The following is a 25288-nucleotide window of genomic DNA, read 5'->3' on the forward strand; positions in this document are numbered from 1 at the left end:
TTTCCTGACTTGACCTGACCCGAGCCCCATTTTTTGACCTGAAGCAAAAATAGGTTGACCCGTGACCCAACTCTTTTTTTTTTGCAAGTCAACACGACCCAACCCACAACCCGAACCATTTTTTAAAACTTTTTTTTTTGGGTAAAGAACGATAAAATTACAATAATATTGATTTAATTGTTTGTTGTGAGTTTTAAGGAAACAATTGAGACCTTTACATAACTGCATGCAAATAAATTGAAAGATTAATGATTAAGGAATTCTGTAATAAGTAAAGAATTTTAGATATCAAATAACAAAGTTCATGCCAAGATAATTTTGTTACAGTAGAGTTAAAAACATATATTTAAAATTATAGACATGTATAAGAAATATTCATAAGTGTGAAAAGAGTGAAGCCAAAGTATGATGATTTTATTTTTTGTGGTTATTAATTTTAGACTCTTTGGATTTCGCACTCAATTAAGAGAATTGTTGAGGACACAACTTATTACACAATTTTTGCTACAACTTGCCACTTGGAGAGTTGTGAGCAGTGAAGAAAAAATGGTGGGTCCATATGGGTTCACGCTTCCATCTCTCACAACTCGCCATGTAGCGAGTTGTGGCAAAAGTTGTGTAAGAAGTTGTGGTCCTAGGATTGCTCCTCAGTTAACTCACTTGGCACAAAAATTAAAAAACTAAAATTGGACACTTGAGTCATGACAAAACATTAGACTCCAATTTAAAATTTAATTAGATTTTCTCTTAGCTTTGACTTTAAATATATGCTTAGTTTAGACAGATACGTACAATTAAAAACACACACACACACCATATATATATATATATAAGTTTCTAGTTAATAAATAAGTGTTGTTCATAGTATTATGTAAAAAGTTAATAAATTTGAATTATTTTTTTAACTAGACAAACAAATGACATTGAAAAGTATAATATTTTAAACTCTTTTTTCTTCTAATTTTGGATATATAATTAAATATATGATCAAGTTTCGTATGGTTCATTTATATTGGATTTCATGTATTTTGCATTGAATTAACTCACTTGATTCAAAAATTAAAAAGTTTAGATGAGACATATAACATAGAATTAGAATTTAATTAAAAACCATAAGATTGATGAATACATGTGTTTTATTTATTTATTTATTTTTTAAGAATACTAAGTATTTTTAACACACACACACATGGGGAGAAGGGATAAGGTTTTTTAAAGAAACTTATAGTTGTGTATATTCAAAAGGACCAAACTCTTAAACTCATACTCATTTTCCAATGTGGGATTAACCCACTATTTTTTTTTTCTTTTGAGAATACTAAGTATTTTTAACACACATATGGGGAGAAGGGAGAAGGTTTTTTAAAAGAAATGTGTTTTAAATTTTAATTAAAAACCTTTTCTATTTTTATTTTCGAGAGAAAGGTAAAATGATTATTGTGGGGCCAGAAAATTCATGGCCCAGGCCCGCTCTATATCAGGGCCCAGGGCCTGATCTGAGGAGACCTATTGTCAAGAACGAGTTTAATGCAGGGATAAGATAAGTGAAAAGACTGCCAATACTGTAGTAAAGAACTCTGTGCCTGACAGGCCCCTATTCTTGACCATGCTATTCAACCTTTACGTCTACTCCCAACCACTTGAGGTATGGGCTGATAGGACAAGTCCTCTTCCCAGAAGGTAAAGCTTACACGTGAACCCTAAAGAGAGGAAGGAATACGAGTATAAAAGGAAACGAAAGCCAAGAGAAGCGGGGCGAAAAAGGAGGAGAAGAATGGGAAGAACTTGATGCTCCTCGGACTAAGTCCGAGGAGTCCAACCCTTCAGGCTACATCGTTGTAGGGCTTGGATGGTCAGGCCGAACCCACTTCTACATGAGCCCCCCCCCTAAAATCAGGACCGGACCGTTGCCCAGCGATCAAAGGCAAGCCTTTTAAGCCCATTCTCTACAAATCATATTGTGAGGGATCTTTTATGTACGAGCTCAACGTCATTCTTGGGCCGTTAAATAATCGTGTCCTTACAATTGGCGCCGTCTGTGGGGAGGCTTGCGCATTGGCGTAAGTGGCGGTTGAGTTAACTCTCTAGCAAGCAAAGGTTCGCGGGGTTTCCTCCATCTCCGGCGACATGCAGTTGTTGCTCCGACATAAACTTCTGCTAGGGGCTACGCCCTGCAGTGCCAACGGCGCGGGCAGCCCTAGGGGCTTCCGGCCTCAAGCTAACTCTCCCCGCCATGGTCTAGGGGCTGACCTTCGAAAAACAAATAAATACAAAGAAAAATCATAAGTTTTGGACAGAACCAAGGCCTTGCATGGTCCTCGGACTCAAGCCTATGGGGAAACCAAGTAGACAAAGAAAAAACTACAAGTTTTGGATAGAACTAAGGCCTTGCATGGTCCTCGGACTCAAGCCTATGGGGAAACCAAGTACACAAAGAAAAAACTACAAGTTTTGGACAGAATCAAGGCCTTGCATGGTCCTCAGACTCAAGCCTATGGGGAAACCAAGTACACAACGAAAAAACTACAAGTTTTGGACAAAATCAAGGCCTTGCATGGTCCTCGGACTCAAGCCTATGGGGAAACCAAGTACACAAAGAAAAAACTACAAGTTTTGGACAGAACCAAGGCCTTGCATGGTCCTCGGACTCAAGCCTATGGGGAAACCAAGTACACAACGAAAAAATTACAAGTTTTGGACAGAACCAAGGCCTTGCATGGTCCTCGGACTCAAGCCTATGGGGAAACCAAGTACACAGAAAAATCATAAGTTTTGGACAGAACCAAGGCCTTGCATGGTCCTCGGACTCAAGCCTATGGGGAAACCAAGTACACAAAGAAAAAACTACAAGTTTTGGATAGAACCAAGGCCTTGCATGGTCCTCGGACTCAAGCCTATGGGGAAACCAAGTACACAAAGAAAAAACTACAAGTTTTGGACAGAACCAAGGCCTTGCATGGTCCTCGGACTCAAGCCTATGGGGAAACCAAGTACACAACAAAAAACCATAAGTTTTGGACAGAACCAAGGTCTTGCATGGTCCTCGAACTCAAGCCTATGGGGAAACCAAGTACACAAAGAAAAAACTACAAGTTTTGGATAGAACCAAGGCCTTGCATGGTCCTCGGACTCAAGCCTATGGGGAAACCAAGTACACAAAGAAAAAACTACAAGTTTTGGATAGAACCAAGGCCTTGCATGGTCCTCGGACTCAAGCCTATGGGGAAACCAAGTACACAAAGAAAAAACTACAAGTTTTGGACAGAACCAAGGCCTTGCATGGTCCTCGGACTCAAGCCTATGGGGAAACCAAGTACACAACGAAAAACCATAAGTTTTGGACAGAACCAAGGTCTTGCATGGTCCTCGAACTCAAGCCTATGGGGAAACCAAGTACACAAAGAAAAAACTACAAGTTTTGGACAGAACCAAGGCCTTGCATGGTCCTCGGACTCAAGCCTATGGGGAAACCAAGTACACAACGAAAAAACCATAAGTTTTGGACAAAACCAAGGTCTTGCATAGTCCTCGAACTCAAGCCTATGGGGAAACCAACTACTTAAAAGAAAAACTACGTTACATGGACTTTAGAATCTATCCGAAGAGAACTCTCCATTAACAATTGGGTTAATCCCTAAACTGCAGGGATTCCCAAGTCTGCTCTCAGATCCTCGGTACCAAAGGGATTGATGCAATATAGAGCAATATTTTACCAAAAACACAATTGGAGTCCCTTACTGCTCGGTTACCCCTTTGGATGAATTATTTAGAGTTTATCGTTCTCGGACGGTCTCCTTGCACGTATTACGGAATATTCAGCTGTTATCTCGATTAGTTTTCTAAGTTTAATTTACTGAGAATTATCGTTATTATGCCTGGTAATGTCGGTAAATTAGAGTTAGTTGGATTATGTTTCAAGGTTTCCTGCTCTAAGTATCATTGAAGAAAAACACACATGGAGCACACACATTCACAAAGTAGTTGTTGCAAAAAAGAAAAATATTCAAAACAAGTAAATAAATTCCTCTTTTATTAAGACAAAGAAATAGTACAGCGTACAATGAAAAGCTGGAATAAGCTTATATTAAAGCTAACTACATAAGCGAAAAGAAAGATACAAGAGAATAAAGAGAAAGCCGAGAAAGTAGCACAGAGGAGAGGTTGGCTGCTGTTTCAAGACGTTGTTCAAGGAAAACCATTCCTCAACACTTTTACATGCCCATAACTCAGGCAGCCAAAGAACCCAACGAGGGGCCTGCACCATTGAAGAAAAGGTGTAGAGAGCCCGGCTTCGGGCTAGCGCTACTGAAGAAAAGGTGCAGAGAACCGGAAGGTGATGAGCCTCTACGGAACCACGCTTGCGGTATCGTAGACGGCGCTGATGGCGGAAAATCTTTCTTCTGACACACCAAAAATCTGGTGTGACCAGAACCTGCTTCGGATTTTGACTGAAAGAGGGGAGGATACCGTTCCCACCATACCCAAGTGGGAGGACACCTTAAATCTGTGCCTCCCCTGCTCAGACCACATCACTTTAAGTCTTGGAAGGGTCCGGTGCCTCTGTGGCGGGTGAAGTTCCTCCACCTCCGCCCAAGCCTCAAACATATGGCACTAAGAGAAGACGACACTGGAGGTAGGAACTGGTTATGGAGAAAGGGTTATGATTCTGAAGAGAGCCAAAGAGTTTATATGCAAGAAGAATAACCTCCTATCCTACTTATATAAAGGGTAGGGAGGTAGCATTTAATTCGTGCAGTTTTCCAAGGAGCGCTACGAACAAGGTAGGTCTGGGCTCAATTTCCCACGCCATCCACAACCGTAGGATCTCAAGATCCTCGGGAAGGCGCACTTCGATTGTTGAAACTTCAGAGTACTCCACGTGAGTGAAGAAAACGAAGGGATGACTCTTAACTTGGCACGTCTCCCATGTGAATGTAAAAACACAAGTATGAGTGGAGTGCAGAACTTGAACGAGCCATGATGTGGGCCCAAAGTCACCAAAACCCTCCTCCCCAACTAAAAGTCGGGCAGTAGGATTTTGAAGGGCTATTGTGGGGCCAGAAAATTCATGGCCCAGGCCCGCTCTATATCAGGGCCCAGGGCCTGATCTGAGGAGACCTATTGTCAAGAACGAGTTTAATGCAGGGATAAGATAAGTGAAAAGACTGCCAATACTGTAGTAAAGAACTCTGTGCCTGACAGGCCCCTATTCTTGACCATGCTATTCAACCTTTACGTCTACTCCCAACCACTTGAGGTATGGGCTGATAGGACAAGTCCTCTTCCTAGAAGGTAAAGTTTACACGTGGACCCTAAAGAGAGGAAGGAATACGAGTATAAAAGGAAACGAAAGCCAAGAGAAGCGGGGCGAAAAAGGAGGAGAAGAATGGGAGGAACTTGATGCTCCTCGGACTAAGTCCGAGGAGTCCAACCCTTCAGGCTACATCGTTGTAGGGCTTGGATGGTCAGGCCGAACCCACTTCTACATGAGCTCCCCCCCTAAAATCAAGACCGGACCGTTGCCCAGCGATCAAAGGCAAGCCTTTTAAGCTCATTCTCTACAAATCATATTGTGAGGGATCTTTTATGTACGAGCCCAACGTCATTCTTGGGCCGTTAAATAATCGTGTCCTTACAATTATAAAATCTTATAATGCTGTATAATACTTAAATTTTACCTATTGTATATTCTAATTTTTTAATGGGAATTATATTTTCATATAAGTTGAGAAAATTTATGGACAATTTTTTGCCACAATTTTGATTTTCTCTATTATAAATATTATAGAAAAAACAATAAGTCAAGATTAGACATGGTAAAACGGGTTAAAATTTCCTGACTTAACCCGACCCGAGCCCAATTTTTTGACTCGAAGTAAAAATAGGTTGACCCGTGACCCAACTCGTTTTTTTGCAAGTCAACACGACTCGACCCATAACCTGAACCATTTTAAATTTTTTTTTTTTTTGGTAAAAAATAATAAAATTACAACAGTATTGGTTTAATTGTTTGTTGTGAGTTTTAATAAAACAATTGAGACTTTTACATAATTTCATGCAAATGAATAGAAAGATTAATGGTTAAGGCATTCTGTAATTAGTAAAGAATTTTAGATATCAAATAACAAAGTATATGCCAAGATAATTTGGTTACAGCAGAGTTAAAAACATATATTTAAAATTATAGACATGTATGAGAAATATTCATAAGTGTAAAAAGAGTGAAACCAAGGTAGCAATAAAATTAGTATAAATAATGAATGCTTAAGCTTATTTTTTAACAATTCATGTCTAAAATAAACGATTTTTCAAAATAAATTATAATATTTCCTATAGTGTGTATTGCTTAACAATGACATGATATTTATAAAAGATACTATGTATAAATAAGTAAACAAAAAAACATTAATGCATATTCTGCAATTGAAAGAGAGTGCCAACCATAATTGATAATAGATTATAAAATTAGTTTTCAAGATTATAAATTTCTTATATGATTTTATTCCTTGTAAAATTAGTTATCCAATAAGCATTTTTAATTTTGTTTTATATTTTGGGATGTCGATATTGTGTAAAAATAAAACTTGTGTATTTGTTTTACTTATTCTTTGTGCTATTCTATTTTAGTTAGTAATGTTAAAATTTGTATAATTTTAAAATTATTGAACAAGTATTAATTTGTTTAGTTGAACTTATTCTTTATATGAGTAGGGAATTCAAAATAATGCATTTTATATCAAAGTAATTTGCTGTGTAACTTTTTAAATGACAAATACATATTTTCTTTAAAAAAAATATATAAAAAATATGGGTTAACTTGACCCAACCACGATCCGATTCACCAAACTAACTTTCTAACCCACTTAAAATGACTCCTTTTTTGACACGTCCCAAACCCGAATTCCACCCAACCCTTTGCCACGTCAAGATGTGAAGTGATGGTAATAAGAGATTATTTAAGAGTCACTCTCATTGACTCGTAATTTACCGTATATCAAGAGTCGTGATAAAAATGGTTGACACAAAAAGTTGAGATTGTAGAAGACCTACGTTCCATTTGTAATTGAATTGAACTTTAAAAAAATATCGGCCCATTTTCGAAACCAGAACGAGCCCAAATATCAAAAAACCAAACAACACTGATTCAGGTTTCTTGGGCATAGAAGAATGAGCAGCAGTAATCAGATTGCCATGGATGGTAACACCACCACCACCGCCACCACCAACAACCACACAGAGGACTTCGCAGTAGGTTGCTTGCTCTCCATCAAGACCACTTTGGGCGACGAGTTCGAAGCCCAAGTCATCACCTTTGACCGCCACTCCAACATCCTCGTCCTTCATATCCTTTCATCCATTTACCTTTTTCTCTCTAACCCTATAGAGAAAAAAAGCAAAAAAAACTAATTTTTGATTTTTGATTTTGATTTGTAAAACTTTTTTTTTTTCCTTAACTTTGGTTTCTTTTGTGTTCTGTTGGGGTGCCCACAAGAGGGTTCGAAACCTGGACCTCGTCGAAACATAAGGCTGTTGAAGGCTAACTATATAAAAGAGTTTTCTTTATTGGGTCAATCTGAAGACCCACTTGATATCAAGAAGTGTTACCTCGATCTGAATAGTCTGCAAGCTAGAGAAGAATCAGCCATTAGGTGGGTCATTTTTTTTGTTGTTGTTGCAATTTGCATCACAACCCCATTTGGGAAATCTTTTTGTGTGTGTGTGTTTTGTGCTAATTTTGTTGGATTGTAAAGTGATGTACTTCGAAATTTTGAATCTTTGATGAGGTTGATTGTAGGCAAGCAGAAGCTGACGCAGAGAGAAGAGGTGTAGGTGTAACCAGCGAGGCTCAGAATATTTTTGACGCCTTGTCTAAAACGTATGTGTTAACCCTTTTTTTCTTAAGGATCTGATTATTATTCAATTTGGTAGCAGTTGTATGATGTTACTATTACTATTTGTTGCATTTTATTGAGCATAATTTGCCCATTACTTAGCCAATGAGCTTTACCTGAAATGGCACCTGTAAAAAGAAGGTGGAGGCTGAGTTGATGGGCGTGTTTACCAATCAAATCCATTGCTTGTTTTAGCATTTTAGTTTACCTCTTTGGTAGTAACTAAATTTACAATACTTTAGAGCCTATGGTAGCTTGAAAGGTAGAAGTGTATGCCCCCTTTTTCATTGTATAGACACACTTTCTTCCTTTGAATTTTTTTAAATGAAGAGAAAATGAAGAGAAAAGGAAAGAAAGAGGAAGAATTGAGGATGATTCATAAGTTAAGAGAAATGGAGAGTAAAGTAGATGCCTGTTGCCAATGTACATTGTCTTTTTGTGATGAGGTGGAGATGAAATTTCTGCGTATGTACTCATTTTGTTGAAAGTAAAAGTTTATTTTTGTTGATACATGAATATGTTCTTACCATCCTACTCCATAAGAAAAAACAATGGGAGATAAAACCATCATCAATTTGTCTATTGCGTTGACCGTCTCATAATTCTTCTTAGATTTCTTTGCTTTTGAGAACACTTAACACCCATATTGTTTGTATTGGTGGTAACAACCTGGAACCCTTTCAAATATATTGCATCAATGTCGGCAATACTTAACAAACCCTCAGATGAGAACAAAATGCCAAAAGTCCAAAGTTACTTAACAACCTATAAGTGCAGGTGGTCAATTGAATTGGCTATCTTCTTATAAATGGGCTAAAGTTTGTAAGCCAATGCAAGTTGGAGGGCTAGGCATGAGACGGTTGAGAAGCTTTAACTCTGCCTTGTTGGGCAAGTTGTTGTGGAGATATGGGTTAGAGATAGACGCCTTATGGAGGAGGGTTATAGAGGCGAAATATGGGAATGAATGGGGTGGTTGGTGCACAAAAAAGGCTTTTATTAGAAGTGGCTAGCTAAACTTCTCCAAACCCCTATGGTTTATTAGAAGTGGCTGGCTAAACTTCTCTAAACCCCTATGGTTTGATGTAGGGGATGGTACTAGAGTGAAGTTTTGGAAGCATGTGTGGTGTGGGGATTGTACCCTTAAAGAGGCTTTTCCAGATCTTTACTGCCTTAATAGGGCAATGGATTCTTCAGTGGCAGCGGAGGTTATGTGTTGGACTGGTGGGAGAATTCATTGGAATTTTTAATTTCGTTGTCCACCGCAAGATTGGGAGGAAATCTCTTTTGATCAATTTATTGCCATTGTTTACACTCTAGGAAAGTGTGGGGGGTTGGCCCTGCTAAGTTTTGTTGGAAGCCAGCAAGGAGTAGAGGTTTTGAAGTTAAAAGTTTCTATCTTTCTTTCTACCCCCTACTATCTCCTTCCCTTGGAGGTTGGTGTGGCAATCGAAAGTCCCTCCAAGGGTGGCTTTCTTTTCATGGTCAGCCTCTTTAGGTAAGATTCTTACAACTAATAATCTTCTCAAAAGGAGTATTATTGTTCTTGACTAGTGCTATATGTGTAAGAGGTGTAGGGAATCGGTGGATCATCATCTACTTCATTGCCCCATAGCTTCTTAGTTGTGGTCTTTGGTGTTTTGTTTGTTTGGACTCCATTGGGTTATGCCACTTAAGGTACTTGAGGTGTTTGAGTCTTGGCAAGGTAAATTCAGATGACATCGCAATATAGTTTTTTGGAGACTTGTGCCGCATTGCTTGATGTGATGTATTTGGAGAGAAAGAAATGCTAGATGCTTTGAGGGATGTGAGCGCTCCTTACTAGAGATCAAGTCTTTCTTCTTGCATACTCTCCTTGTTTGGAGTGTGGCTTTGTCACATTGTTGTTGTTTTCCTCTTCTTGCTTTACTTGATCATTGTAATTTTGGTTGTTGATTTTTGCCCCCACAGTACATGCCCAGTGTGGCTTTGTCACATTGTTCTTGTTTTTCTCTTCCTGCTTTGCTTGATCATTGTAATTTTGGTTGTTGATTTTTGCCCCCACAGTACATGCCCAATGTACTCAGGTTGGCTATTTTTTTTCTTAATAAAATTTTTTCTTTACCTATCAAAAAAAAAAAAAAAAAAGTAAGTTATTAGTGCATATCTGTAGAGTTTGTTTCTTGAAATTTGTAAGAAATTAGGAGTTATGTATCTATAAAATTATAAAAGTTTATTGTAGCCTAGTGTTTATGGACTTTTTAGGTGTCATTCCACTTTGATAAGTTTCCAATGCCTCGTGTTTCTAGTTAGAGTGGAGGGAAATCAAATTCCATATCATGACTTATATTAAACTGAGTGTTGACCTTTTGTTGTTTATGTAAATAGAAAAATTGGCTAATGGAGAATTAAATTTATAAAATAACCAGACTTTGCTATGATAATTTGACTTGTTGGATGCCAAGCTTGAGATAATTGCGCAAAGCAAGAGTGTCTTGTTGGCTATTAAGGTTAAGGGATTGATATAGGTGAACCCCTACTCTCTCTCAATGTGACAAGACACTAAAGTGAGAAGACCAAGTTGCAGTATGTACTATTTACATCCCAATTAATTTTCAGATGATTTTTTAATGCTTTTTGATGAAAGCTGCCTGTTGCTGCCTAGTTTAGCAGATTAATATTGGTCAATGTGGATGCTGACAACTCTAGATTCCACCATTCTGACCAGCTTCCATAAAGAAAGCCAATTTGTTTTTTGTATACATCTAGTATTTGGTTCAATTCTCACCATGAATTTGTCCTTTTGATGTTACACTATTTTTGTCTCTTGCAATGATTAATGATTGAGTTTGGAGAGATTTTATTCAACTTGGTGTAGGATATTTGAATCTGTGGGAACATTTTGTTCTGTGTTTGGTTCAAACTAATAAAAAGTGATGGAAGCTCAAGTATTTTAATTTTCACTTGATAAAATAGACTTGCCTGTAACAACATTTGTTTGTAATTCCAGTTCTACCCAAACTTTTGATCCTTCAACCTCTATACACACCCACAATACCTTTGTAGTGTCTCACACAGATTTCTTTTAGTATGGTGACTATACTATAGTGTATTGATATTTGCAGAAAGAACTTCTTGGTGGAGGCAACTCCACTAAAAATAGGGTTGGCAATAGGCTTGGTATGGATTAAAAGGGCCTTTCCAAATTTAAAAGCCTCTAAATATTTTATATACCAAACTCTATTAAATTTTAAGAATTTCATTCCAAAGCCATTCCATTTATAGTTGAAAAAAACCATGAATCAGGTCAAACAATTCATATTAGGTCATGTTAACCAAACATTGAATATCTAAACATTAGTAAGAATTTTTACAGTAAATTAACTATTATTTTAAGAGAGAAAGAAAGGCACCCTTACTTTATTATTATACAAACCATAAATTTTGTGTAAATAAAATTAATAATGGAGTATTTTCGTAATTTAAATACATAATCAGTTTGGGTTCAGGTAAATAAGGGTAAAACTCAAGCCCTAGCAGGTTTAAAAATATAAACCCTTACCCATTTGAAAAGAAAAATCCCAAAGCCTTACTATTAGGGTCGGATCAGGGTGGAACACCCCTTAAATTTGAGCCATTGTCATCCCTAACTAAAAGGCCATAACCAATGTTTTTGTCTTGCCAAAGCATGGTTTGAGAGGAATATTTCACTATGATCATAACGAGTGCATTTGGACGTAGCTTTTTGCTGAAAATGTATTTTCTTATTTGCTGAAAGTTGGTTAAAGTATTGTTGTATCTAGAAAGAAGCTGTACATAAACAAATGTTTTTGATAAGTAGTTGTACATAAACAATTAAGCTAAAACTAAAGGAAAAAGCTAGTGTCAAACAGACACTTGAAAGTTTCCTTAGCGTTTCCATTCTCAAGACATACCATGCTTATGTGTTTGATGAATTGAGACCTAGAAAGAAGCTGTACATAAACAAATGTTTTTGATAAGTAGTTGTACATAAACAAATAAGCTAAAACTAAAGGAAAAAGCTAGTGTCAAACAGACACTTGGAAGTTTCCTTGGCGTTTCCATTCTCAAGACATACCATGCTTATGTGTTTGATGAATTGAGACCTTTGGCATTGCACTAAAATTGTTTTATTGTAATTGCTGAATGGTGTTTAGGTAATTCTTTATTCCATTTTTTGGTAATATTTGAATTTGAGATATATATCTCCCCCACCCCAACCCTCACTTCTTAGATGAGCTCCTTGATTGAATTCATGAAGTTTTTGCAGATGTGAACATTTTTTTATATAGGTAATCAGAAATCTATTATAAATGAGAAGAAAAAAAAAATGAAAAGTACAAGAAGTTCATGATGATGAACAACAAGAAGTAATAGAAACAAACAACACAACAAACAAAGGGAAATCAGGAAACTAAGCTAAGGGAAGACATAAACTCAAAGAGAGAAGAACAATTAGTAAAACCCCAACAACAAGACCACTCCAAAAGACTACGTTGGCATAAAACCTTTAACTCATCTAACGTCTTCTCCTTGTCCTCAAAGGATCGACGATTTCGTTCCAACCACACAATCCACATTAAGCACCTTGGAACCAAATTCCAAATGTCTGAATTATGCTTCCCAAGCCACTGATGCCAACAAGATAACAAACTCGCCACTGATCCTGGCATAATCCAGTGAATACCAAAAGCCTGAAGCATAAAAGTCCATAGGGAATGAGTAACAGGACAATGAAGAAGAAGGTAGTCTACCAACTCCCCATCACTGCAACACATACAACACTAATTAGCCAAAGGGCGACCCTTAAGCATTAGATTATCCAAAGTGAGGATCCGACCATGTGCAGCTATCCACAAAAAGAACGCCATGCGCTTAGGAATCTTTGGTTTCCAAACACCCTTCCAAGGAAACAAAGAATTTGAAGCACCCCGAATCGCATGGTAGTAAGACCGGGTGTCAAACTTACTATCACCTTTTAGCCGCCAGCAAAGAGTATCTCTCCTATCACCTCGAGGAGTATGAGTTTGGATAAGCTAAAGTAGAGAAATAGATGCAGCCAACTCCCAATCTTCAAAAACTCTATGAAACATTAAATTCCACACTCTAATAGTACCCCCTTCTGGAATCCACAAAACCTCAAAGATACAAGCATCCTTGACCGCTGAACACACATAAACCTCAAGATAAAGATCTTTTAGAGTATTATCACCAATCCACCTATCATGCCAAAAGCGGATACGAGTGCCTTCACCCACTACAAAAAGACAGATTCTTAGAAAAGATCTCCCACCTTTTATTAATGTTTCTCCACTGGCCACACCCATGAGTCCTCCTGCAAACATTAGTACTCCTGCAAACATTAGTACTCCACCCCCCTTGACCCTCACCATATTTTGTGAAGATAACTCGCCGCCACAGATGGGTAACTTCATGACCATATCTCCATAGCCATTTCCCCAATAAAGCTTGATTAAAAGGCACCACACTTCTTGTCCCCAAATCACCCATCTCAACGGGTAAATACACCTTTTCCCAAGCCACCAAAGAATATTTGAAACTCCCCTCAAAAGACCCCCAAAGAAAATTCCTCTAAATACTTTCCAATCTAGTAGCATAGCTTTAGGAATAGTAAAAAGAGATAAAAAGTACGTTGGGAGATTTGAGAGAGTACTCTTTAGTAACATGAGCCTACCACCCTTAGATAAATAGAGACGCTTCCACCCAGATAGTTTCTTCTCCATTTTCTCCAAAATAGGATTCCAAATCGAAGCAGTCTTAAAAGAAGTTCCCAACGGCATCCCTAAATATTTCATAGGTAAATTGCCCACTCTACATTGAAGAATATTAGTCAGTGCATCTAGATTATTCACCTCCCCAACAGGGACAATCTCACTTTTCTTGACATTGACCTTCAAACCCATAAAAGCCTGAAAACAAGATAACACCAACCTTATGGACAGCAGTTGATCCCTAGAGGCATCACAAAATAAGATAGTGTCATCAGCAAAAAACAAATGGGAAATATGCATACCAATAGAGTTCACAGCTCCCACATGAAAACCCTAAATAAGATTACACTCCTCTGTCTTCTTCAAGAGTCTACTTAAAACCTCCATTATCAAGAGAAACAAAAGCAGGGATAGTGGGTCCCCTTGTCTCAACCCATGAGAGCTTCCAAAAAAACCTTCAGGGGATCCATTTATTGCAGATGTGAACATGTTTGCAGATGTTGGTAAAATTGAGTACCCTCTGCTATTTATATGGAATTCCCCTATCCTATACAGTTTATTTCATTTATACTGACCAGATTGTGTGTTCTTTAAATTAAAATTATAAAAATGCTGCTTATAGATGTCTAATTTTGAAGTCAAAAGGCTATTCAGAGATGAGCCATGCCAGAGGGATCTGCATTAGTTTAGTTGTTCAAAAACACCCTTGTTCAATCTGCAACTTTACTTTCCCTGGCCCATATACTGCTTCTGGTAACACTTTATGACTTTGAATTCTAAGAATATAATGACACATGGTGAAAGTATTTACCTCTGGGTTCATACGTTACCATGAACTGTGAGTACAAGGATTTGAGTTTTCTCAGATTTAGTATTTATCTGGAAAACCACAAATTTAGTGACTTCCAATCATTGTTTGTAAAACTTTTTGAGAGACTGATCCCAATTGCATGCAAGCATGGATGTAAAGCTGAATGTTACATTTAAATGTTGTTAAATCTCACAAAATGAATTTGATTCCATAAGCTGCTTGGTGGTCTCACAGCTTTAAATGTTGTTAAATCTCACAACATGGATTTGATTCCATAAGCTGCTTGGTGGCCTCACAGTTTCACTTGGGTAGAATTCTGCTTTCTGCTTTCTGGGATTGATATAGGGTAAAATACACTTTACCGCCTTGTGCATACAAGTAAAGTGAAAACATTGCCTCTGTTACCATTCACAGAAGTACACGTGACACAATTTGGGAACCCTAATGTTTTAGATGCTTGATTGTTACTCTTTAGGACAAAGTACACAAAGCAACAAAGTTCACACATTTTCCGTCCACTCTCGCCCTATTCAGTCTGCTGGTTTGTGTGTCTTTGTCTTGAAGAGCAACTAATCAAGGGTTTTAAGGCCATAGGGTTCCTAAATTATATTACCCCTGCAATTTATGTGGGTAATCCCATAAATAGTAATGGAAATGTTAACTTTAACTTTTCTCCAATGCTCAAGAGGTAAAGTGTTACAATGGAAAATTCAGGGAGGTAAAGTGAACTATTTCCACATACAGGAGGTAAAGTGTATTTCCCCATTGATTTATAACTCTGTAAAAAAGTAGTTATCCACATTTTGGTTTGGGGAAACTTGACCAGAAATTTATTATCAATTTTTCTGCAATTGATGTTATTGGTTTTTTTTAATCAGGCTTCCAGTGCGTTGGGACAAGACTGTCATAGTTGTCATGAATGCGGTGCGTGTTAGCAGTCCATATCTCCCTGAATCTGTTAGTGGAGGAACTCCTGCCGCCAATGACCGGGTGAAGAAAGTGGTAGGGCACTATAGGGATTCCCATATTTGATTTTTCTGAGAACTTTATCCAGAAATTATAAACATATTTTTCTTTTAATTGAATCAATCGATGATTTGATTATTTTCCGTTGCTAGCTTGAGTTTGTGAGGAAGAGGTTGCATGCTGGTGGTGGTGGTCAGTGATAGTATCCTATGGGAGCTTTGAAATGTTCGTTGTGGGATGAAACATGCTGGATACTTCACTTGTACCAAGCCTTATCTGAGAGGAACATGTTATCTAGTTTCCCAGACAATTTCATGCTTGCTTTAATCAAGGAATTTCAGGTTTACATATTTTTCATTTGTAGTTATTCTTTCATTATGCCATCTCTTACTCTTCAGTTGCATGATGCATTTGGTCTTGGTTTATTGACCATTTGAGATTAAATCAGTTGTTTGGTTTTCTACAGCAATGTGCTCATATGTATTAGATGTCTAATAGCTTATAGTAAAATTAATTGTTTGGTTTTCAAAATCATCATGATTGAGTAACGACCAAGTAAAATTGAGTGGACCTGGAAAATCATAATGATTTTTTTTGCTTATGTGATATCTTTCATATTGAAGATAAACTGTTGGGATTGTGGGATTTAGTGGATTTGAAGGCTATTTACTTCTAAGAACCTATTCTGGGAATAACAATGAGTAATTCTCAAAAATGAATGCTTGAAATAGAGAGGATGGACACGCAATGCAGTATCCTGTATCACATACAGTTCTCCTAGGTGTTTTTGTACACCCCTAGATAATATTCATGCTAAGCTAACCTGTGCCTCCCCACAGAAATATTATGTCAAGGGCATGGTAGTTGGTGCTACTTAAGTTTTAAGGGATTACTGAATGAGTGGTTCTAGGACTACAAACCATTCCATAATTTTTAGCTACAATTCTGACTTGGCACTGTGACAGACGTTGAGCGGTTACTTATCACTTACACATGGACCCGTCATTTTTTCTTCATAACTTACACTCTACCACATCACAATCGTGATAAAGAAGTTGTCTAATAGTTTGTAGTACTAGATTTTTTTTCTTACTGAATTATTAGTAGCTGGAAGTGGAACCTGTCTACTAGGCAATGGGATTTGTGCGCATATGCACTTTGTACCTGAAATTTAAAGTTTCTATTCTCAAGAAAGTATAGTTGGAGGAATTTTTATGTACCGAGGATCCAAAAAGAAGAGCAAAGAGCAAATTATCGTCATTTTTATATCTTTAGAGATCTCCATCTATTTCTTTATTTGTTTCATATTTATATTTTTTTAATACTGGCATATATTGAAGGAACCAATGAAAAAGGTGAAAAAGAATTTATGCAGATTCAACATTCAACAGTATTTGGTATCCTTTTTTCCCCCTTAACCACATGTATAGAATATGGCTTGCACTTTTCACCCAGTATAAGTATCATAAGTCATACTATACAGTTGTAATCAATCCATGCTCGCCTGTTATTCAACCTGGCTTACAAAATGTTTGACTCCTAAACTTGAGCTTAAGCTTGACTTGTTCAAATTTTCGAGTTGAGATTAGCTATGTAATAAGAGATGGAACAATCACTAGTGGTGCCAAAATTTGATAATATAGGTGACTTGAACTCAATGATGGAGTTTCAACTTTCAAGCTATCTAGCCTAGTTTGTTTTTTCCTAAAATCCAAAATCTTGTTTCCCTGTAAGTGTTAAAATTATACTAGACGAACAATCTCCTTAGCAATTGTAAAAGTGGGTAGCATTTAGAGAATTGAGTTCAAACTATCAATACAATATCTTTGTAAAACCAGGTCATGTTGATGCCTGGTTGGAAGGCCCAAACTGTAGATTGACCTTTCTTTTTTTAATATTTTCTTGGAGAGGTGGAGCTAGAGAAGAATATACTATGGACACCAAAAACAATCACGACCATTTCACGTCTTATTCATATAACATTTGAGACAATGCTAAGACTAGGCTCACCACAATTAAAAAAAAAAAAAAAAAACACATGGATGGTGTGACATAGTCGGTGAAACAAGATACAAAAACACATGGATAGTGTGACAAAGTCGTGACAAAATCAGTGGGTAAAACTCTCGTGTCGAGAGGCTTTTCATATATATATGTATATATTAGGCCAAGAAAACAAAAAGGCTGGATTATCAAAGTTAAGCCTAGAATTGCTGGCCTTTCTTTGAGTGACTAATATGAACTGTGCCAAATCTTACTGCCTCAAAATTGTAGGGACTTTGCTTTGTGTTTTTCTTATGGGAAGGGTAGGTCGTTGATCGAATTTTGGATCTGAAAAATGTGGGGTCCATGTTGATATGAAAGTTCGGCTTTAGCCCAGAAAAAAATACACTGGGCCATGTGACAAAATGAATGTCAACATAATCACAATAGTTCAACAAATCTTTGCGCACAAGACAAAACAAAATAAGGCTAGATTTTACTCCCTCATATTCCCCACTTACCAATTTAATTGGCTAATAAGCACTTATGAATTATGATTGATTTGATGATGCATCATCATCATCTTTGATTTTTATATTGTTTCCTTAAATATAAAACTATCACAATCGAATCATTCATGAATTGGACATCATAAAAGCTAGACTTATTGTCATAATAATAACTCATAATGGTTTTTATAGGCTGTGGAAATAGTGCAAATTATTGATTAGTGTTTAATTTTGAAAACAATCAATTAGCTTTTAGTTTACCAACAATCCTTTGTGTTTTGGTATTTTGTTTACATGGTGTGGCCAACATCATCATAAGAGGTTCTACTATAATATTAAAAGAGAAAAAAATTGAACTCGGAGGTTTGCTTTTGTTTTCATTTGGCTAGGATTTGAATCTTGTAACGCGTCTTCAAAAGTGAACAGCAATTGTCAAAATAACATACAGCCGAAAGTGACTTTAGAGTGTGCCTTTAGCAAAGATTGAAGTATGTCTATGATTGCGTTTCTATACCCAAAATGTGGTGCATTAATGAAAAATGTAATGTATTTGCTATGCTATAGGTTTATACTTTATAGTGCTTCTTGCCATCTTCTCCTCCAAGACCTTTACTGTTTTGGCCAACAGCTTGAAAGTGGGAAAAGAAAGTCCTGAGAACATGTAGATTATAGTGGCCCTTTTATGAAAAAGTAATTTTAGGAATGGTCAATTTGATACTTTTTACAAAAAGTGATCTATGACAAATAAACAATTCAAATTCATTTTGAGTTGGGAAACTCCTAAGTAAACTTTAGTTATGAATTCTAAGATAAAACAGTAAAAATACTATTTGCATCATTTAAGTTTGAGGTCAAATTTAAATCAGTCCACTGACAATGAAAATTTACAACTTATTCCTTTGAGTTAACAAAATTTTCAATATTCTCTTTCTACCAAAATATGTTAGAATCTTGCTGTTAATTTATCTACAAACAATGTCATTTTAAAGAGAAATTAGAGGGGAAAGAAAATATTGTTTTTAGGTGGTTTAATGATGAAAATGTGATAAAGCATAATGGAAGGACATATAGACATCGTTATGTAAATCAACGATGTAAATTATAAGTTTTGAAAAGTAGGAGTTGATTTAAAAATGATCTCAAACTTAGAAATCTTGACCCATATGGGATTAAAAGGAAAAAAAGATGTGAACCAAATAACATTATATGTAGCCTTAAAAGACTACACTAATAGTGGTGCAGGAGATATTAAGAACTAGAGTTGCTAGTGGTGGGTTTAACTCCGAACAATTAGGAAGGATTATTCTTTCTTGTAACTCAATTCTATCTACTTTATGAATGTATAACATAGAGGGTAAAATTTGCCAAATAGAACAATTTTTATAAAAAAAGTTTAGGAGAATAGCACTCAAACAAAGTAATTTAGTTATGTAACACATTTTCAGAGCTCAACTTTTAAAAAACTTGAGTTCCAAGCAATATCGGTTCCATTACTTGGCGTGCTACTTGGAATTCGTATTTGACAAACTTGAGTTTCAAAAATATACTACATAACTAAATAACTTCGTTTGGATGTTATTTTCCTTTCTTTTTTTTTAAATAATAAAATTGTGTTATTTGGCAAATTTGGTCAACATAGAACCCTTTTTTTTTTTTTTTTTTTTTTTTTTTCCGGTTAAAAACACTAAATCCAAGGGACATTAGTGTAGTGTCAGCCGAGGCACAAAACTAGAATAATGGACAATCAAGTAATTAGAAATTTTCTCTCATACCTTGATATGGTATGGACTTGGTACTTACATACAGTTTAGGTCAAATCATCATCTTCACAATTACCTCTATTAGGGGTGTGCAGCCAACCCGTTGCCCCGCCAAAACTGACCCAACCCACTAGGTTGGATCGGTTTTCAGGGCTTGGTGGGTTGGGTTGGGTTACAAATTTTTTTATTTTTTGATAGCGGGTCGGGTTGGGTTTGGGTCATAAAATTCCAAACTCATCAAACCCAATCCGACCCGACCTAATCCACCCATATATTTAATATATATTTAATATATATTTAAATTATATTATATAATTAATAATTTTTTTTAATAACCAGCTCTTTCTCCTATCCTATATAAAAGTTAATATTAATATATATTAATTCATATATTAATATATAACTAAGTTGGAATATTAGTTCATATATAAATATATATTTTGTTTATCAACTTAGGTAGCAAGTGTGATATATTTTTTTCTGTTTAATTTAATAATAATAGTAACAAAAAAAAAAAAAAAAAAAAACTGTCTAACTTATGAGTTCAAACTGACCCAACCTAATCTATATGGATTGGATTGGACTTATGTAACGGATTGAATTAGGTTAAATTTTTTTAACCCACCGTAATAAGTTGAGTCAAAAAAATCTGAGTTGAGTCAAAAAAAAATCTCCTCAACCAAATCCTATCGGATTCATGCATACCCTAACCTCTACTTTTCTTAGCTAGGTAATGATGGCTGATCGGTGTAATAGTTTTGATCATAGATGAGAATTTCGAGATTTGCACCTTTGTTGAATGATCATTGGTTGGTGTAGCAAGGACAAGAATTTCACTCCCTTGTCTTGGGAACTGTTCCATTTTGCTCTTCAAGCTTCCCTTTACCCATTTCAGGATAGAGACGAATGAAGAATCTTTGGACAAGTTATCTTTTGATGACTAATACTTATCAGGTAATTTTACCAAAGAGCTTTAAAATCCTAAAACAAGCTTTTTTTTTTTTGCTTTTAACTAAAACAAGCTTTTAGTATAAGCTCAAATCTGAAGTTTTATCCTTAAACTATTTTTATACATTTTCTATGCCTCTAGACGTCCATATGAAGCATTCAAATTTTCAATGTATTTTTACACCGTAATTTGTCAAATACTCTAAAACATTATAACTCTTTCTCATTAGAGCTTTTCATTGCAAAAATACTACAACTAAAACTTTACCATTATACATCAACAAAAAAAAAAAAAAAAAAAAAAAAACCTTACCATTAAAGCTATACTTTTGATGGCCATACCAAACAAATCATACGTTTGAATAGAGGAAGATGAGAAGAACAAAGTGTATATTCCAACCACCTTTTTTTTACTGTCATTTTCTCTCCCTCACCTCCTTTTGTTCTAATCTTACCTTAGTATCCAAGGCATAGATTATCTTTAAATCTGCTTCCTGTGTTTGCATGACAATCAAACTAGCTAAGTATTTGAAAACTATTGTCTTTCTTTAAATGAAAAAAAGAAAAAGAAAAAAAAAGGGTAAATGTTGTGTTTCTTTCATTCTATTCTTTTCTAAAGTTGATCAATTTATTTAGTTTAGTCATCATGTTTTGGGGTTTGTGAAAGGAAGCTGAGGGGCCGAGTTAGAGTGGGGTTAAGGAATAAAACCTTTCTAAGTTTACTTGAACAGAAAGGTATCAGATACAAAAGACAGTTCTAGATGTTGGTGGAATTCAGTCCATTTATCTCTGAAAGTCTCACCAAGCAACCCAATTCAATTGAAAATAACGTGTCATTTTGCATCAATAGATACATAAATTCGTCACATATGATTAGCCACAATGCTTAGAATCCTAGAAAAGTAAAAATGTTATTATTGTTATATGAAACGGCACGGACTCACTCCCATGTGAAAGGAGTGTAATATATCCCAATCATACTAAATAGTAAATACCTTCACCGAAAATCAAGGCACAGAAATCTTCTAGTGTTTTATTCCATGATGACTCTAGCAACCTTGTACCACTAAGCACTAGCCAATTAATGGGGTCTTATTGACTACACCACTAGCAACTGATGTCTTATGGACTACACTACCAGCCAATGTTTGATTCATACAATAGCACTACGTGTATCAATATTTATTTGGAAGGTTAGAGATATATTAGCCCATTAGTATAGGCCTAAACCTAATTTTATTTTGTGTACAAGTCAAGTCTTCTACTTGTACTAGAAGTCTATTAGTCTAGGGTTTAGTCTACTATATATATATATATATATATATATATACATGTTATGATTTATTGTAACACAGGATTTATACTACACTCTAATATATTATTGATGTAGTCTTTTAGGGTTTCCTCCGTGGATATAGACCGTTAGGCTGAACCACGTAATTCTCGTATGTTACTATGTTCTATATTTTATACGTTACTATGTTCTATATTTTATACTTTCGCTTTCGCATCCATACTAGCATATTCAACATGGCCTACTGCTGCCGTCAAAACTCTCCGGTATAGTCAAGCCACCGTTAGAAGTCGCATCAATACTGCAAGAACATTGCCTTCCTTAAACTACCGTCATAGAGCCAAATTTCATTCAAGGGATCTTCTCAACCTTATCAAATCTCAAGATTTCATCAAACTTCCATCTTGAGTTTAAGAGGGGGTGTTAGATATATATTAGCCCATTAGCATAGGCCCAAACCTAATTTTATTTTGTGTGCAAGCCAAGTCTTCTACTTGTACTAGAAGTCTATTAGTCTAGGGTTTAGTCTACTATATATACACATGTTATGATTTATTGTAACACAGGATTTGTACTACACTCTAATATATTATTGATGTAGCCCTTTAGAGTTTCCTCCGTGGATGTAAGCCGTTAGGCTGAACCATGTTTTCGTGTGTTACTATGTTCTATATTTTATGCTTTCGCTTCCGCATCCATACTAGCATATTCAACATGGTGTATTAATACTAATATTTATCATGGACAATATATAGCTTTGACATCTTCTTTTGGTCACCAAGTGTGGAGCATTATCTTTGGCATCTTAATTAACATAATTTTACCCATTAATTTGAGTTCAAGAAAGAGAAAGGAAAAGCTAGCTGCTGAAATGTTTGTGCCAATATTTTATGTAGATGTAAATTTGGACGTGAGCATTGAAAATAATTTTACCCATTAATTATGCTTTCGCTTCCGCATCCATACTAGTATATTTAACATGGTGTATTAATGCTAATATTTATCATGGACAATATATAGCTTTGACATCTTCTTTTGGTCACCAAGTGTGGAGCATTGTCTTTGGCATCTTAATTAACATAATTTTACCCATTAATTTGAGTTCAAGAAAGAGAAAGGAAAAGCTAGCTGCTGAAATGTTTGTGCCAATATTTTATGTAGATGCAAATTTGGACGTGAGCATTGAAAATTCCTGGTTTTCACCTGAACCAGAAGTGCAGTTTCAATTCAAGGTTGTACAAACAAGACGTGTCTCTCAGTCTCTGCAGAGACAGCACAGTAACCAAGTGTCATGCAAGGCCCTGAAGCTAAAAGACACAGAAATAGTGGGAGGTTGTGTGTACGTTTCAGAAGCAATGGACCAATCACTACTAGGATCTTGCAACCTAAGTAGTTACCACCACATCGCTGTTCTTTGGATTTTAGGTCACAATAAATGCTAGTGTTTCCCATTTGGCATTATTATAGTAGCATCTACCCATTGAAACCAAACCAGTAAACAGAAAACTAGTGAGCTATAACTGTTATCCCAACTCTACAAGTGCATTAGCTAGTGGGCATTGAGCTGGGACCATAAAGGTTTTTTTTTTCAAGTAATTTCCATTACGGGATCCAAATCCTCTACTCTCCACTATTAGAAGCATAGCTGGCAATATCCTATGATATAAAATACGTATTATATTATACAATACATATCATATAATATATAGATAAATGCTTTAAAATGATATTTTTTTATTAAAACTTGTACTTTTATTTGAATCTAACAAGTTGTTAGACTTATTTTTAACACAAAATTATTAGGTTACTTAATTTGGCATAATAAAATAACATATTCATAAGTTTTTTTCCTCTCTTTTTCCTATAAAATTTGGAATACACAGTACACACTTACACTTCAATTTAATATTTGCAAATTTATTTTTTATACTATGAATAAGATATTAATTGACAATATAATTATTTTTTATTTTTGTCATTATTGTTATAAGTCCAAGAAACTATAGAATGAAAGAAGAAATATATATTTTTTAATTATGAAAATAAAAAGAACAAGAAGAGATAGTAAATGTTAATGACGATGAAGAAAATTTTTAATAAAAAAATAAGTTTGCAAAATGAAACATGATGATAACATTGACATAAAGGAGGTTTATTAGGCAATATGATGAAAAAAAATTATTATTTTTGGGCCATTCGTAATATATTATCACTTTTGGATTTAAGCAATTTAAATGTGTATGTTATAACTTATAAACATATGCTAATTTGATTTATTTAGTTAGTTTGTTAAATATTATTATATAAGTGATGAATAAATTAGTTATTAGTTGAATATACCATTTGTATATGTATATCTATAATTTTTTATAAATTATATTAAGTGTTTGTGTATCTTACGATACGATACATGATATTGAAAAATTAAAAATTGATTCAAGATACAATTCATGTTTTGACAATTATGCTTAGAGTAAACCCAATGACTAGTAGAGCTCCATATTGTATTTCACTTAAAAGATAAGTTAGATAATATAATCATTAAACCTTAAAATAATATTGTATTCTAAAAACAACATGACTATAGACATAACTATTTTCAAAACTATTTCTCCGACTTGTTCAAATGACAAGATTTATTTATTTTTTTTGATGATGAATAATCATATTCCCATAAATTCATTATTGTCATCTTTTTTATTTTCAACAATCTATCATTTTAACAAATTGTAGAGCAAAACTTTGTTCCTAGATTTATTTATTTTAAAGTCTGGACCTGAAATTGCAAAGTCTGGTAAATCCCAAAAAAATTAAGTAAAGTCTTTAGGTGTTTTCAAACCCCAAACCACCACACCCCCCCCCCAACACCAAAAAACTTAAACTTCAATTGGTTAAGGGCATCAAATGAATACAACATACAAACATAATTTAGAATGATAATTTTTTAGAGATTTAGAGTACTAGATTATATTCTTTTTCAATTTAACCATAATTTTTTAAAATTTTGCAAATAAACAAATACTCTAAAAATTGAAAATAACTCAACTTACTATGTGAAAAAAAAAAAAAAAAAAAAAAAAAAAAAAAAAAAAATCAACTACCTTATAAAATTCAACATTAAACAGACCCATTTTTTAAAGTCTTTTTCTTTTTTAATAAAAAAAAATACTGTTATATTTTATTATTTTTACGTAAGTAGTAACTAGAGTCCAGAGGACGTGGTTACAGAACAAAAGGTTCTGGGTTTTGCTGTTTTTAAAGTGACAGTAATACAATAAAATAGTGGTTAACAGATTGGTAAAGGTGACGGTGGAGATGCTTTTATACAAACTTTATCTTTACGTGATTGAAGAAAAAGAAGCCTCAAATATAAATAAATGGAGATTAAGCTTACAA

The 25288-nt window shown here is 35.2% G+C and overlaps 1 protein-coding gene across 1 annotated transcript; it reads left to right on the plus strand.

Annotated features, from left to right (window-relative positions):
• The first annotated feature begins 7007 nt into the window (after positions 1-7007).
• Positions 7008-15748, plus strand: LOC126718575 (uncharacterized). The gene is made up of 5 exons (XM_050420854.1): positions 7008-7341; positions 7489-7649; positions 7796-7876; positions 15311-15434; positions 15551-15748. The coding sequence occupies exons 1-5, from the start codon at positions 7168-7170 to the stop codon at positions 15596-15598; spliced, it is 588 nt and encodes a 195-aa protein (XP_050276811.1). The 5' UTR covers positions 7008-7167; the 3' UTR covers positions 15599-15748.
• The last annotated feature ends 9540 nt before the right edge of the window (positions 15749-25288 follow it).

This window comes from Quercus robur, chromosome 3 (assembly GCF_932294415.1).
Source record: "Quercus robur chromosome 3, dhQueRobu3.1, whole genome shotgun sequence".
NCBI classification, from domain to species: domain Eukaryota; kingdom Viridiplantae; phylum Streptophyta; class Magnoliopsida; order Fagales; family Fagaceae; genus Quercus; species Quercus robur.